Consider the following 16,919-nt stretch of genomic DNA (forward strand, 5'->3'; position numbering starts at 1 on the left):
CTGGGTGCTGACAGTCAATCTGAACAAGAAGAAAGCCAGACCTCAGGAAAACAGGTACAAATTCACACTCAACAGCAACACATTGGAGTAAACATCCAGCTACACATATCTTGGTCTCACCATCAGCTCTTCTGGGAGTTTTGACCTGGCAGTGAAGGCACTGAAGGAGAAGGCACTCAGGGCTTTCTAAGCAATAAGAAGGAGGCTCTTCAACATCAACCCACCAACAAGAATCTGGCTCCAAATATTTCAAAGTGTAATCCAACCCATTGTTCCAAATGGCAGTGAAGTGTGGGGTCCCCTCACAGACCAGGATTACACCCAATGGGACAAACACCCCACAGAAACTCTGCACATGGAGATCTGTAGAAACATCCTCCGTGTGCAGAGAAAAACACCTAACAACGGCAACACTGATTGTACTCATCGGTCACGCCAATAAAGCACCTTGAATTGAATTGTAGAGCACAGCTTTGGGAATAGACCAGGGAATAGAGGGCAGTGTAGGGACCAAAAAAAGAGGAAGACACTCCTTGTATGATTAGTGTAACATAACAAAGGGACATGGAGTATAGCTACAAGAAAAGACCACTAGAGGGCAGCATAGGATGACTCCAGAGACCAGGAGAGAGGAATAAATCAGGGCTCACCTTCCTGTCGGGAGTATTAGAGGGATCAGGCTCCAGCTGTTAGCGAGCTGATTTCTCACTGCACAAGAGGGGAGCTGAGAAAGAAGGGGCTCTGATCTGAATGCTGGGCTGAAGTGATTAGGTCTCATGGTCAGAAAGTGAGTGGTGTAAACTAACTGCAGGTACTGAGACAAACCCCATGGGGTTTTTGGTGAAGCTTAAAGTACAGTACGAATTTACTCTGCTCTCCTCCCCACTGATAGCTGATGTGTGGTCGCATCATTCAGGTAAGGCTGAACATTGGTGTCGGTGGAGGGGATTCCCCATGACCTGTAAAGCGCTTTGAGGGGACTGTCCAGTGTAAGGAATTATTATTGATATCAGCATACTGGCTGCTGCTGTGTCAGGGGCAGAAGACTTGCAGGTTTGATATGTGTGCCTGGACAAACAGGATCAGCCAGTTAGACCAGGGTTGTATTATAATGGAAAGTGGAAAGGGTGAAGGATTGAGGACCGAAACAGGGAAGGAAGTCTCGAAACAGCTGGTCAGGCCTCGGACAGCTAACCCCTTTCCCTGATAGGTTTTACGTACGTAGGCTCCTCCAGACCAAGCTGCCTTGTTAGGAGGATCTGCTACAGGTACAGAAGTAAAAGATGGACAGTCAGGAGCGAGTTTTCTCCTTCCCCATTTCCCAGGATCCTCTGATTCCTGTTCCTCTAGGCAGGGAGGGACATTGTCTTCCTCCAGAAAAGGGCGGATGAGGGACATGTCTTTGTCTCACACCGCTCTCCTTTTCAACCATCTGCTCCAGAGCCAGTCCACACCGCAGGGAAGGTACTTTATAAGACAGTGTGAGGACTACAAGGAAATGTTTGGGAACTATTCCAGTACAGTACTGAACTGTCTCATCTTCGCTGTGTCTTCTGAAGTTCATTCAGCTGTTCCAGATGTACCCCAGTGTTCATTGAGGGTTCTGGAGATCATTCAGGTCTGTTTACAGAGACTCTTAAAACACATGCAGCATCTGCAGGTCTCCCAATAACTGAAGTACACATTCCTGCCTTTTGAGTTTGTCTTACTTGTTTCTAGCCAGAATGAAACAATGTGGCTCCAAGTCCAGTAAGACAGATCAGTTGGAAAAATGCAGTCCAGCAACTTTGATATATTTACAAAACTTTCAGCTCCCCACTTTAACTCACTGCTGCCCACGTCTCCCCACATGTCCTCACTGCTCCCCCACTCCTCCTCAGTGCTCCCCACATCTCCCCACGTCTCCCCACGTGTCCTCACTGCTCCCCATTATTCCTCACTCCTCCTCACTGCTCCCCACTGTTCCTCACTCCTCCTCACTGCTCCCCACTACTCCCCCACTCCTCCTCACTGCTCTCCCACTCCTCCTCACTGCTCCCCACTGCTCCTCACCGCTCCCCCACTCCTCCTCACTGCTCCCCACTGTTCCTCACTGCTCCCCACGTGTCCTCACGTCTCCCCACTCCTCCTCACTGCTCCTCACTGCTCCCCCACTCCTCCTCAGTGCTCCTCACTGCTCCCCGCTGATCCTCACTGCTCCCCACTGTTCCTCACTCCTCCTCACTGCTCCCCAATCCTCCACACTGCTCCCCACGTGTCCTCACTGCTCCCCACTGCTCCCCCACTCCTCCTCACTGCTCCCCACTGTTCCTCACTGTTCCTCACTGCTCCCCACGTGTCCTCACGTCTCCCCCACTCCTCCTCAGTGCTCCCCCACTCCTCCTCACTCCTCCTCACTGCTCCCCCACTCCTCCTTACTGCTCCCCACGTGTCCTCACTGCTCCCCACTGCTCCTCACTCCTCCCAATGTTTCCTCACTGCTCCTCAATGCTATCCACTGCTCCCCACTTTACCTCACATCTCCCCACTCCTCCTCAGTGCTCCCCACGCGTCCTCACGCTCCCCACTGTTCCTCACTGCTTCTCACTGCTCCCCTCTGCTCCCCACGTTTCCCAACTCCTCCTCACTGCTCCCCACTGTGAGGGGACAGTATAAGTGTGTGTGGGGGGACAGTGTATGTGGGGCAGAGTGTGGGTGTGTGTGGGGGGACAGTGTGTGAGTATGTGTAGGGCAGTGCGTGAGTGTGTGTTGGGGGACAGTGTGTGAGTTTGTGTGAGTATGTGTAGGGCAGTGCGTGAGTGTGTGTGGGGGGACAGTGTGTGAGTTTGTGTGAGTATGTGGAGGGCAGTGTGTGAGTGTGTGTGAGGGGACAGTGTGTGAGTTTGTGTGAGTATGTGTAGGGCAGTGTGTGAGTGTGTGTCGGGGGACAGTGTGTGAGTTTGTGTGAGTATGTGTAGGGCAGTGCGTGAGTGTGTGTTGGGGGACAGTGTGTGAGTTTGTGTGAGTATGTGTAGGGCAGTGCATGAGTGTGTGTGAGGGGACAGTGTGTGAGTTTGTGTGAGAATGTGTAGGGCAGTGTGTGAGTGTGTGTGAGGGGACAGTGTGTGAGTTTGTGTGAGTATGTGGAGGGCAGTGCGTGAGTGTGTGTGGGGGGACAGTGTGTGAGTTTGTGTGAGTATGTGGAGGGCAGTGCGTGAGTGTGTGTGGGGGGACAGTGTGTGAGTTTGTGTGAGTTTGTGTAGGGCAGAGTGTGAGTGTGTGTGAGTATGTGTAGGGCAGTGCGTGAGTTTGTGTGGGGGACAATGTGTGAGTTTGTGTGAGTATGTGTAGGGCAGTGCGTGAGTGTGTGTGGGGGGACAGTGTGTGAGTTTGTGTGAGTATGTGTAGGGGAGTGCGTGAGTGTGTGTGGGGGGACAGTGTGTGAGTTTGTGTGAGTATGTGTAGGGCAGTGTGTGAGTGTGTGTCGGGGGACAGTGTGTGAGTTTGTGTGAGTATGTGTAGGGCAGTGTGTGAGTGTGTGTCGGGGGACAGTGTGTGAGTTTGTGTGAGTATGTGTAGGGCAGTGTGTGAGTGTGTGTCGGGGGACAGTGTGTGAGTTTGTGTGAGTATGTGTAGGGCAGTGCGTGAGTGTGTGTTGGGGGACAGTGTGTGAGTTTGTGTGAGTATGTGTAGGGCAGTGTGTGAGTGTGTGTTGGGGGACAGTGTGTGAGTTTGTGTGAGTATGTGTAGGGCAGTGCGTGAGTGTGTGTGGGGGGACAGTGTGTGAGTTTGTGTGAGTATGTGGAGGGCAGTGCGTGAGTGTGTGTGGGGGGACAGTGTGTGAGTTTGTGTGAGTATGTGTAGGGCAGTGCGTGAGTGTGTGTGAGGGGACAGTGTGTGAGTTTGTGTGAGTATGTGGAGGGCAGTCCGTGAGTGTGTGTGGGGGGACAGTGTGTGAGTTTGTGTGAGTATGTGTAGGGCAGTGCGTGAGTGTGTGTTGGGGGACAGTGTGTGAGTTTGTGTGAGTATGTGTAGGGCAGTGTGTGAGTGTGTGTTGGGGGACAGTGTGTGAGTTTGTGTGAGTATGTGTAGGGCAGTGCGTGAGTGTGTGTGGGGGGACAGTGTGTGAGTTTGTGTGAGTATGTGTAGGGCAGTGCGTGAGTGTGTGTGAGGGGACAGTGTGTGAGTTTGTGTGAGAATGTGTAGGGCAGTGTGTGAGTGTGTGTGGGGGGACAGTGTGTGAGTTTGTGTGAGTATGTGGAGGGCAGTGCGTGAGTGTGTGTGGGGGGACAGTGTGTGAGTTTGTGTGAGTTTGTGTAGGGCAGAGTGTGAGTTTGTGTGAGTATGTGTAGGGCAGTGTGTGAGTGTGTGTGGGGGGACAGTGTGTGAGTTTGTGTGAGAATGTGTAGGGCAGTGTGTGAGTGTGTGTCGGGGGACAGTGTGTGAGTTTGTGTGAGAATGTGTAGGGCAGTGTGTGAGTGTGTGTGGGGGGACAGTGTGTGAGTTTGTGTGAGTATGTGTAGGGCAGTGCGTGAGTGTGTGTGGGGGGACAGTGTGTGAGTTTGTGTGAGTATGTGTAGGGCAGTGCGTGAGTGTGTGTGGGGGGACAGTGTGTGAGTTTGTGTGAGTATGTGTAGGGCAGTGCGTGAGTGTGTGTGGGGCAGAGTGTGAGTGTGTGTGGAGGGACAGTGTGTGAGTATGTGTAGGGCAGTGCATGAGTGTGTGTGGGGCAGAGTGTGATTTTGTGTGCGTATGTGTAGGGCAGTGCGTGAGTGTGTGTGAGGCAGTGTGTGCCCCTCTTGGGTGCAGTTGTGCTGTGTCTGCATTAAGAACAGGCGTGGCCTCAGGACTGTGAACAAAACACCAACAAGAGAGACTGACAGAACAGGTCTGTGTACCTGCTGACCCTTCCCTCCTCTGAAACACAGCACTGTCAGGACCACAAGCTGACACCCACAGACTCACACAGCAGAGAGACGGGACTAGTTCAGGAGGACTAGTACAGACACACTGACTGGACACTCCAGTACATGAACACTGCACTGAGAGAGAGAGGGGTTCATACAGACACACTGACTGGACACTCCAGTACATTAACACTGCACTGAGAAAGAGGGGTTAATACAGATACACTGACTGGACTGAGACTCAACATAGTAAAACAGCAAGGACGTTTAAGAGGTCAATACAGGACTCTGGGAAATACCGACACAGGTAGAGAGTAAAGCGAAATAAAATCAGGCTGGTGTGACAGAATTCTGGAGAGATACCACAGCTCCTGGGTGGAGACAGAATCTGAGATCTCCACAGACGCTCACAGCAGGACACACCCGACATGAGGACAGTGCTCTGTCTCTTCGGCGCAGCTCTGCTCTTCATGGTTGGTAAGTGATGAAAACTGTGTTAATGAACTCATTGACTCTGTTGAAGCTCTGGAGCGTCTTTCCTCTGGGGGACGCGCTCCTGCTGTCCTCCAGTCTCTCGACACCCTGCAGAACCACAGGCAGAGGAAGTGAAGGCTGAGAAGTTTATGTGCAAGAGAGGAAGCAGTTTTTCGGGGAGACCCCAACTCTCCCAACGTAGTCTTGAACAGAAAAGACCGTGAAGGGACATGATTCAAGTGTTCAAAGGCCTCGAGGGCAGTGACAAAATCAAGTCAGAGGATCAACAGTGACACATGAACCAGAAGGCACAGGGGGAAACCAAGTGCAGTTAAAACTGATAACAGGAGACGCATCTTTGCGCAAAGGGTGGTGGGGGTGTGGAACAAGCTGCCCAGCCCTGTTGTTGAAGATGATACCCTGACTTCTCGCAGGACACAGCTGGGTGAGAAACTCCACTCAGGACAGGACGCTATTCTTTACACAGATGGTGGTGGGGGTGTGGAACAAGCTACCCAGCCATGTTGTTGAAAACGATACCCTGGTTCTCTCAAGATACAGCTGGATGGGATCCTGGGATCAATTAACTCCTAACTACCAAACAAGGCACTGGGTTGTTCTCAATTAAAATATACATAGATTTACATTAGATATACATCATTATTTTTTCTATATAGCAGAATTGATGGGCTTCTTTCATTTGCTGATTGCAGCCAAAACGATTATTCAAATAATTAGATCAACTAAGTAATGACAGGATACGGGGACCAGAACTGGAGCTGTCCATCCTGGAGAGGGACAGGCAGGCTCAGAGTTGGAAATCAGAGATAAACACCAGCTCTGGGACAGGTGACCGGAGTCCTCGTCACAGGTCGTCAGTCGAGAGCTTCAGCTCCTTCCCCGGCTGCCTCACCCACTGCTCTCCTACACAGACAGCGAGTCGGAGATTTAAGAAACACAGATCGACATCAGGGTGACATGTGACACCGCAGAGCTTTGTATCCATCGGCACCATTGACGTCATTCATTATGTCTAATAGCAATACTGCTGCTCCTCCCACAGCTATTGACTACTACCACTGCTCCTCGTACAGATATTACTACTACTACTTCTACAGCTATTACTACTACTGCTAGTACTCCTAAAGCTATTACTACCACCACTACTCCTCCTACAGCTGTTACTGTGACTACTGCTCCTACTCCTCCTACAGCTATTACTACTGCTGCTACTACAGCTGTTACTGTGACTACTGCTCCTACTCCTCCTACAGCTGTTACTACTGCTGCTACTACAGCTGTTACTGTGACTACTGCTCCTACTCCTCCTACAGCTATTACTACTGCTGCTACTACAGCTGTTACTGTGACTACTGCTCCTACTCCTCCTACAGCTATTACTACTGCTGCTACTACAGCTGTTACTGTGACTACAGCTACTACTCCTCCTACAGCTATTACTACTGCTGCTACTACAGCTGTTACTGTGACTACTGCTCCTACTCCTCCTACAGCTGTTACTGTGACTACTGCTACTACAGCTGTTACTGTGACTACTGCTCCTACTCCTCCTACAGATATTACTACTGCTGCTACTACAGCTGTTACTGTGACTACTGCTCCTACTCCTCCTACAGCTATTACTACTGCTGCTACTACAGCTGTTACTGTGACTACTGCTCCTACTCCTCCTACAGCTATTACTACTGCTGCTACTACAGCTGTTACTGTGACTACTGCTCCTACTCCTCCTACAGCTATTACTACTGCTGCTACTACAGCTGTTACTGTGACTACTGCTCCTACTCCTCCTACCGCTGTTACTACTGCTGCTACTACAGCTGTTACTGTGACTACTGCTCCTACTCCTCCTACAGCTATTACTACTGCTGCTACTACAGCTGTTACTGTGACTACTGCTCCTACTCCTCCTACAGCTATTACTTCTGCTGCTACTACAGCTGTTACTGTGACTACTGCTCCTACTCCTTCTACAGCTATTACTACTGCTGCTACTACAGCTGTTACTGTGACTACTGCTCCTACTCCTTCTACAGCTATTACTACTGCTGCTACTACAGCTGTTACTGTGACTACTGCTCCTACTCCTTCTACAGCTATTACTACTGCTGCTACTACAGCTGTTACTGTCACTATTACTACTCCCCCTAAAGCTATTACTTCTACTGCTATTACTCTTCCTACAACTATTACTACTACCACTACAGCTATTAATGAACCTTCTGCTACTCCTCCTATAGTTATAGCTACTGCTTTTACCGCTGTTAATAGTTATTACTACTACAACAGGTATTAATTCTGCTACAAATATTCCTTTTACTATTCCTATTACTACTATTGACATTACTATAACTACTGCTACAATTATTACTGCTGCTTAAATTACTATAGTTGCAATTATTACCACTGGTAATACTACATGTGCTACTGATAGTATTATTACTTCTGCTGATATTATTACTACTGCTGTAATTATTACTGCTGCTTACTTTATATTTATATTGTTGCAATTATCACTAATGCTTATATTACAACTGCTACTGATATTAATTCTGCTGATATTATTATTACTACTGCTACAGCAATTATTACTGCTGCTTACATTACTATTGTAATTATTACTACTGTGAATACTATAACTGCTACTGATAGTACTATTACATCCGCTGATATTGTTACTACTGACAATTATCACAACTGCTCATACTACAACTGCTGCTGATATTATTATTACTCCTGCTGATATTTCTATTACTACTGCTATTAATTATTACTGCTGATTACATTACTAGATATTACTTTAAGTAGCGTTATCAAGCCATTATGAACATAGCCATTAGGGTTGAGGGATCAAGTAAGAAGGATCCGAGCATGAGCTCACAAGTTCGGCCAATGTTCCTCCATAGCCTGGTTCAGACTCCTTCCACACAGAGGGAGGGAAACAATGTGAGGCTGGCTCATTCCCAGCATGCTCCACTGCTCCCAGCATGCAAGATGTGATGATGTCATTAACAGCCGGCCCTGCAGGCAGCTATTATCCACAGTTCAAACGGACTACTGTGCCTCTGGATCGTGTTCTTTTGGCAAACGTGGAGGTAATACTGCTGTCTGTGGCTCCAGTGTTTCACCAGCGGTTTGTCTTTCATTGTGTTTTTCAGGGACTGACGCTCAGAGCAGTGGTGAGTCCTGACTCCGATGTGCTCAAAGAGAGAGGCCGATGACCGACGGGCAGCGCACTTCAGTCTCTGTACTTAGAGACACTAAATGGAGTGAATATCGTTTATTGCCCTTAATTTCACAACAGAGCCTTCTCGTACGTGGTACACTATGTGAGAGTTGGGGTACAGCAGCTGGAGAACAGGAGATTAGGGGTACAGCACACAACGCAACGGGAGGTGCAGGAGATTTGGGGGACTGCACACATTACAGCTGGGGTATGGGATAGTTGGGGTACAGCACACACTGCAGCTGGGGTACAGGAGAGTCAAGGTACAGCACAATCACAGCAGAGGTACAAGATGTGGATGACAGCAAACTCTAAAAAAGGGGTACAGGAGTGTTGAGGTACAGTGCACACCACAGCAGGGGTACACAATAGCTGGGGTACAGGAATCGCTGCATGGGGACAGGAGAGTCAGGCTACAGTGATCCCCTTCTGTAGATGTCATGCTCACATCATGAATTGTGAAATCATTTTGAAAAAACCAAGAGAAATGTCCAACTTCCTTCCAGTGTGTGGACGGGCACCCCTCAACACCCGCATCGTAGGGGGCCAGTCTGCCCTGGAGGGCTACTGGCCCTGGCAGGCCAGCCTGCAGCTGAGGGGGAGTCACAGTTGTGGAGGGTCTCTGATCAACAATCAGTGGGTGCTGTCTGCTGCGCACTGCTTCTCAGGGTAAGGAGACACAAGAACATCTGACCTACCCATGAAATAAATGTAAGAGCTATTCTAACTACAGGATGACACCTGTCACTGACACCAACACTTTCCCTGTAGTATCATTGTCAACCCTGAGGAACCGGACCGCTGGTGACAGGAGACAGACTAACACTGTACTGGGACACTAGACTGTAAAAAGGCTCCGTCCTTCAGATGAGACGTAAAACCGAGGTCCTGACACTCTGTGGTCATTAAAAATCCCAGGGCGTCTCTTGAAAGGAGTAGGGGTGTTACCCCGGTGTCCTGGTGAAAATTCACCCTGGTCTTTACCCATCGTGGCCTCCTAATAACCCCCCTCTCTGAACTGGCTCCATCACTCTGCTCTCCTCCTCACTGAGAGCTGCTGTGTGTGAGCAGACTGGAGCTTCATCCAGGTGGGGGGACACACTGGTGGCGGTAGTGGGATTCCCCATTACCTGTAAAGAGCTCTGAGTGGAGTGTCCAGAAAAGCGCTATGTAAGTGTGAAGAATTATTATGAATCATTATTATTAACACTCACAACTGCTCTCTCTGTGCAGAAGCAGCGTTCCCAGTAGCTGGATGGTGTATCTGGGCTGGCTGAAGTTGTCTCTGGCCAGCACTAACGGAGTAGCCAAAAGTGTCCAGCAGATCATTGTTCACCCAAGCTACAACCCCACTACCTTCAACAACGACGTCGCCCTGCTGAAGCTGAGCAGCTCCGTCTCCTTCACCAGCTACATCCAGCCCATCTGTCTGGCCGACAGCGGCAGCTCCTTCTACACTGGGACCAGCTGCTGGGTCACTGGCTATGGCACGACTGCAGAGGGAGGTGAGTCCCCACTGCTGCCAGGGCTGAGCAGACCGACCGGACCCGAAGAACGGAAGAGCAGAAACAGACCTGCGCGCTGAAGACAGAACCAGAGCAGCACAGCAGCCGCATCTTGCAGAGTCTGTGTCGCTTTAGGCCACCACAGGGGGGCCTTAGGACACTCCATCCATCCATCTATCCCTCCATTTTCTAAGGGCTTCATCCAACTCAGGGTCGCTGGGGAGCCAGAGCCCCTCCCAGCAAGCAACAGGAAAAAGGCTGGGTACACCCTGGACAGGACACCAGTCCTTCACAGGGCACACACACTCACAACAGGGCCAATTTTAGCCAGCAGCCATGTCGCCCTGCAGCTCAGCACAGGCAGCGCCACTGGAGCTCAGCAGGAGTGAGTCTGGTCAGTACCTGGCTGGGAGACTCCTGGGAAAGCTGAGGCTGCTGCTGGGAGAGGTGTTAGAGGGGCCAGTAGGGGATCTAGGGTTGTTCCAGATATCTGCGCTAGAGACTGACTGAACCACCTGGCTGTGGGGTATTGAGACCCACATAGACTAAGGTTGCTGCTGGAAGAGGTGGTATTGGAACCAATAGGCTGCACTCACCCTGCAGTCTATGTGGGTCCTGATGCCACAGTATAGTGACGGGGACACTAGACTGTAAAAAGGCGCCGTCCTTCAGATGAGACATAAAACTGAGGTCCTGACTGTCTGTGGTCATTAAAAATCCCAGGGCGTCTCTCGAAAAGAGTAGGGGTGTCATCCCGACATCCTGGCCAAATTTCCCCCTGGTCTTTACCCATCATGGCCTCCTAATAACCCCCCTCTCTGAACTGGCTTCATCGCTCTGCTCTCCTCCCCACTGAGAGCTGCTGTGTGTGAGCAGACTGGAGCTTCATCCAGGTGGGGGGGACACACTGGTGGAGGAAGTGGGATTCCCCATTTCCTGTAAAGAGCTTTGAGTGGAGTGTCCAGAAAAGTGCTATTAAGTGTGAGGATTTATTTATTTAATTTTCCCAGAAGCCAATTAACCCACCGGCCTGTCTTTGGACTGTGGGAGAAAACTCAAGCGAATATGTAGAGATCATACAAATCCCACACAGACAGCACCCCGAGGTCTGGGACTGAGCCCGGGGCCCTGGCGCAGTGAGGCTGCATTGCTAACCACTGTCCTCCTTGGGGACACTCCAGACAGAATATAACAGAACACATTCGACTCATAGACTCACAGAGCAATGAGATGCAGATGGTTTTCTACAAGCTGGCCGAGCACACAACAGGGAGGGACTCCCCTGCAGATACCCTCAGCACTCGCTGGGGAAAGAGGTGACCGGGAGCCTCTCGTCTCTTGCAGGCTCTTTGCCACAACAAGGTGCCCTGCAGGAGGTGCAGCTGCCAGTGATTGGAAACCAGGAGTGCAGATGCCTGAACTCTGAATACAACATCACCAGTAACATGATCTGCGTTGGACTGAGACAGGGGGGCAAAGACTCCTGCCAGGTAGCACAGGCACAGCCTGCCTGCCTCTGAGATTCTGTCCTCTCTTCTGCTTCTTACTCTTTCAGAATTTGTGTGATATTTAAATTGTAAAATGTGTATACGAGTCTGTATTAGTTTTAATACAATCTATACAGTATTACTGTCTGTATTAATCTCTCTGTCTGAGGAGTGTCTCTGCAGTCTGTATTAATATATACTGGGGCATGAGGACCCACACAGAACTGCAGGGTGAGCTGTGGGGTGTGGGGTGACATAAATGCTGGCTATATGACTCCTACTGAATATGTACTAGGGTCTGTATTCATCTCTCTGTGTGAGGAGTGTCTCTAGGGTCTGTATTAGGGTCTGTATTAATATCTCTGTGTGAGGAGTGTCTCTGGGGTCTGTATTAATCTTTCTGTCTGAGGAGTGTCTCTGGGGTCTGTATGAGGGTCTGTATTAATCTCTCTGTGTGAGGAGTGTCTCTGGGGTCTGTATTAGGGTCTGTATTAATCTCTCTGTGTGTGGAGTGTCTCTGGGTCTGTATTAATTTCCCTGTGTGAGGAGTGTCTCTGGGGTTTGTATTAGGGTCTGTACTAATCTCTCTGTGTGAGGAGTGTCTCTGGGGTCTGTATTAATCTCTCCGTGTGAGGAGTGTCTCTGGGGTCTGTATTAGGGTCTGTATTAATCTCTCTGTGTGTGGAGTGTCTCTGGGTCTGTATTAATTTCCCTCTGTGAGGAGTGTCTCTGGGGTCTGTATGAGGATCTGTATGTAAGGTGTGTGTCTGAATTAGGTTTATATGTGACTCTCTGAATTCTGTTTGTCCCTGGAGTCTTTTTAGTCTCTGTTTTTAGATTCAGGGAGTTTAGTTAATCAAAGATTAGTCAATCAATCATGACTGGAAGTTCATAATACATCATAATACCGTACCAGCAAAACTAGTGCTCACTTTAACATGCTGCACTTAACCCTGAAACTAGCGGTGAGAAGGTGACACATACATAATGAATGTTTAACATAAAGATCGTGTAAATAACCCAGAAGCAGACTACTGTACATGCACCGTTGAGCTCAGCAGCTGAATCCTACCCAGGCAAGATAACCTGAAATGAAAGACAAAGATCTGGAAAACCACCCAACAACCTCTCCTCCCACTCCCTCTCTCTGCAGGGAGACTCCGGAGGCCCCCTGGTGTCCAAGCAGAGCTCCGTCTGGGTCCAGGCTGGTATTGTGAGCTTTGGACAGGGCTGTGCCCGGCCCAATCTCCCTGGGGTGTACACCCGCGTGTCCCAGTACAAGGCCTGGATCCAGGCCCAGATCGGCTCTTCCCCGGCGCCGGGGTTCGTGACCTACACGTCCTCCGGCATCAACACCGACAGCTCCTACAAGTGCACCGCGTGCTCACCCGCCATCGCGCCCCTGGCGCTGCTGCTGGCGGCCGGACTGCCCGCGCTGCTGTAACTCACGCCGAACACCGACGACGGAAGTGTACCGCAGTGTGCTGCAGTGAGCGCTAGTGCTGCTGGAACTGTGTTATGATGGGTTCTTTCATCAGTAAACTTCAAATCATGATCAACTGACTAGTTTTGTTTTTTTATCTGCTGAGCTCCCGGACTCTAAAAAGGATCCAGGGACAAACAGAACACAGTGAGCCACATATAACTGTAATTCAGATTCACACCTCACACGGAGAGATTAATATAGATCCTAATACAGACCCCAGAGACACTCCTCACACAGAGAGATTAATAAAGACCCTCATACAGACCCGAGACACTCCTCACACAGAGAGATTAATAAAGACCCTCATACAGATCCCAGAGACACTCCTCACATAGATTAATACAGACCCTAATACAGACCCCCGTGACACTCCTCACACAGAGTGATTAATACAGACCCCAGAGACACTCCTCACACAGAGAGATTAATACAGACCCCAGAGACACTCCTCACACAGAGAGATTAATACAGACCCCAGAGACACTCCTCACAGAGATTAATACAGACCCTCATACAGACCCCAGAGACACTCCTCACACAGAGAGATTAATACAGACCCCAGAGACACTCCTCACACTGAGATTAATACAGACCCCAGAGACACTCCTCACACAGAGTGATTAATACAGACCCCAGAGACACTCCTCACACAGAGATTAATACAGACCCTCATACAGACCCCAGAGACACTCCTCACACAGAGAGATTAATACAGACCCCAGAGACACTCCTCACACAGAGATTAATACAGACCCTCATACAGACCCCCGTGACACTCCTCACACAGAGTGATTAATACGGACCCCAGAGACACTCCTCACACAGAGAGATTAATACAGACCCCAGAGACACTCTTCACACAGAGAGATTAATACAGACCCCAGAGACACTCCTCACACAGAGAGATTAATACAGACCCTAATACATATAGGAGTCATATAGCCAGCAGCTATGTCACCCCACACCTCACAACTGACAGCCCCACTGGAGCTCAGCAGGTGTGAGCCTGGCCAGTACCTGGATGGGAGAATCCTGGGAAAGCTAAGGTTGCAGCAGGAAGAGATGTTATTAGGGCCAGTAGGGGTGCTCACCGTGCAGTTCTGTGTGGGTCCTCATGCCCCAGTATAGCGACAGGGATACTAAACTATGAGAAGGCTCAATCCTTCGGATGAGATGTAAAACCGAGGTCCTGACTCTGTGTGGTCATTAAAAATCCCAGGGCGTCTCTCAAAAAGAGTAGGGGTGTCACCCCGGTGTCCTGGCCAAATTTCCCCCTGGTCTTTACCCATCATGGCCTCCTAATAACCCCCCTCTCTGAACTGGCTCCATCACTCTGCTCTCCTCCCCACTGAGAGCTGCTGTGTGTGAGCAGACTGAAGCATCATTCAGGTGGGGGGGGACACTGGAGGGGATCCCCATGACCTGTGAAAAACTTTGAGTGTACAGAAAAGTGCCATAGTGCAAGTAAGGAATTATTACAGACCCCAGAGACACTCCTTACATACATAAATTCAGTCTCCAATATATTGTTCAGTCTCCAATGTTATGCAAGAAATGTGGTACTAAGGGCTTTTAATTAATGCTTCCCCTTCTACACAGATTCCAGAATTTAAATATCACACCAGTTATGAAAGAATAAGAAACAGGAGGAAAGCCACAGTAACACAGGGCAGGCGGACAGACGCTCTCTCGTGCGCCACACTGGCCCCTGCGTCCACCTCCACTCTGCTCTGAATCGATTCTTTAGAGTAGGGAGACGAACAGGCAGATCAGGTAAGATCAGATCACTTTATTGGCAATGTACCATTTCTTGCATTAGGAATTTGTCTTTTCGCAGACCCCAGCTCGCTCTCCATGAGACACGCAGACAGGGAGAGAAGCTGGGGGTCAGAGCGCAGGGTCAGCCATTTATACAGCACCCCTGGAGCAGCTGGGGGTGAAGGGCCTTGGTCAGGGGCCCACGGGAGTTGGGATTCCTCGGCTGGCTGCAGGATTTGAACTGGCAACCTCCCAGCCACAGGCGCAGAGCCTTAACCACAGTGCCACCGCTCCTTGACGGGCGAGGGGGTCGGGAGGACGTGAAAGAGCACTCCGGGAAAGGAGGCGTGTGCGCGTTGAATTCCCACAGGTCGCTTTCCGGACGTGAAATCCGATACCGCTCTCTGGAGTCACTTGACAGCGTTGCTACAGCGATGGACCGTCACCACAGGAACGGGGGCGGGAACAAGCTCCGTTCCCACGAGAATTAAGAACGGACACGAGCCAGCGGAAGTCGTGCGGCCGTGTGGCCCCTTCGTAGGACAAACCCCGTTCTTGGCTCATTCCAGAGCCCTGCCCACCACAGTACCCACTGAATGTGCTCTCGAAAGCCTTCCCCCACTTCTCAGGAGTGGGTCTGGCCCATCCTTATAAGATAAGAGAGAATGTGGACCCTCACAGTAAAGATGCAGAATTACAGTGTCTGAAACAAGGGACCCGAGGGGTTATCGGGTTCATTCTCTCTGTTTCTTGTGCTTGATTTTAAAGGGCGTGATGTCAGTCACGCTGCTGTGGCCCTGAGAGCTGCTAACACAGTTCTCACTAGGGTGGTTCACATCTGAATGACTGTCCAGCAGTGGGGTGGGGGGGAGGTTCCACAGCACCCCGTCGTGAGCCTGTAACGGGTGTCACCCTGTGAGGTTTCCTTCGGTGGTGAGGTAAGGCTTGCGAACCGCTTCCGTCGTGTGGAACAGAGCGGTTAACTTCATCGCCCAGCGCGAGTCGGGTGGAGGCTTAGAGCTTGCTTTTCTGGAGCTGTGCGCTGGGTCAGCCCTGTCCATTTCTGTGTTTGGTCATTTCCATTGGTGAGTGAGTCTCTTCTCACTTGTCTGCCTGTTGGCACCTGCAGGCATTTCATCTCAGGGTAGATCCAGATCTCTCGCGCCTGTGACACAGACCAGACTCTGGCAGGTTGCCGAGTAATTTTCTCTTACTTGTGGGGGGCTGCAGTGCTGTAGCAGTTCAGCTACAGAACAGCGGCCCTCTTACAATAGGGGCTGCTGGGATAGGCAGCTATAAACCAAGTGATCAGGACAGGACATGACAGACTCATAGACAAGTCAGTGGGACAGAAGAACAAACAGCTGGGTGTTCAGCCTAACTGGCAAACTGCTCCTGCCTCCTCTCCCCTGCTGGCTTTTGTTTGCCCCTGCTTTTTGAGCTGTCAACTTCCCTCTCACACCCGGAGACGATTCCACAGCAAAAACGTTTCTTTTCAGCATGGAAAAAAAACCCTTTACTTGTCCCTCTGCAGACTACACACACCGATGCAGCTACCTATGTGAACTCTTAGTTACTGCTGTCGCACTCTTCACAGCCTTTGTGCAATTCTGATCTCCCGTCACTCCCAGGCTCCGGAATTCGATCCCCAAGGATGTCCGGGAAACATCTGCCCCAAGCTCTTCCAAATCAAGACCCTCCCTTCAGAAGGGCTTTTATTTAAACTGGTCCCCTGTGGCCCCCAGCTTTCCTATTGTATTTCAAGCCCCCATCTCCCACCTCCTGTTTTTTTTTTTATTTCTGTAAAGCGCTTTGAGAACCACCTATATAAAATAAAATTTATGATCCTATTGAACCACAAAGGGAAGAAAAGTGGGTGGGTTGCTCCACAGCCGAAACGTTTTTCTCCTTTTCAGTGTGGAATAAACCTTTATTTGTTCCTTTGCATGCCGACACAGCTCCCTACTTGGAACTCCTCCATTAAGAGGCAGGCCAGCTGACTACATACTACGGAGATACAAAGGCCGTCTCACAGAGCCTGGTCTCCACCCCAGGGGTGTGTAGCCAGGTGGGATT

At 50.1% G+C, this 16,919-nt stretch overlaps 1 protein-coding gene and 1 long non-coding RNA gene across 2 annotated transcripts in view; both read left to right on the forward strand.

Annotated features, from left to right (window-relative positions):
* Positions 1 to 13,154, forward strand: part of LOC148659697 (uncharacterized) — a 52,238-nt gene extending 39,084 nt beyond the window's left edge. Inside the window, exon 2 of the long non-coding RNA XR_015939756.1 lies at positions 13,080 to 13,154. This is a non-coding gene — a long non-coding RNA (uncharacterized LOC148659697). The remainder of the gene's footprint in view (positions 1 to 13,079) is intronic.
* LOC148659700 (serine protease 33-like) lies at positions 4,883 to 13,154 on the forward strand. Its single transcript, XM_088637503.1, has 6 exons — positions 4,883 to 5,363; positions 8,540 to 8,560; positions 9,114 to 9,276; positions 9,841 to 10,112; positions 11,457 to 11,602; positions 12,753 to 13,154. The coding sequence occupies exons 1-6, from the start codon at positions 5,315 to 5,317 to the stop codon at positions 13,041 to 13,043; spliced, it is 942 nt and encodes a 313-aa protein (XP_088493629.1). The 5' UTR covers positions 4,883 to 5,314; the 3' UTR covers positions 13,044 to 13,154.
* Positions 13,155 to 16,919: the final 3,765 nt, after the last annotated feature.

Source organism: Lepisosteus platostomus, chromosome 6 (genome assembly GCF_059453375.1).
Source record: "Lepisosteus platostomus isolate fLepPlt1 chromosome 6, fLepPlt1.hap1, whole genome shotgun sequence".
Lineage (NCBI taxonomy): Eukaryota > Metazoa > Chordata > Actinopteri > Semionotiformes > Lepisosteidae > Lepisosteus > Lepisosteus platostomus.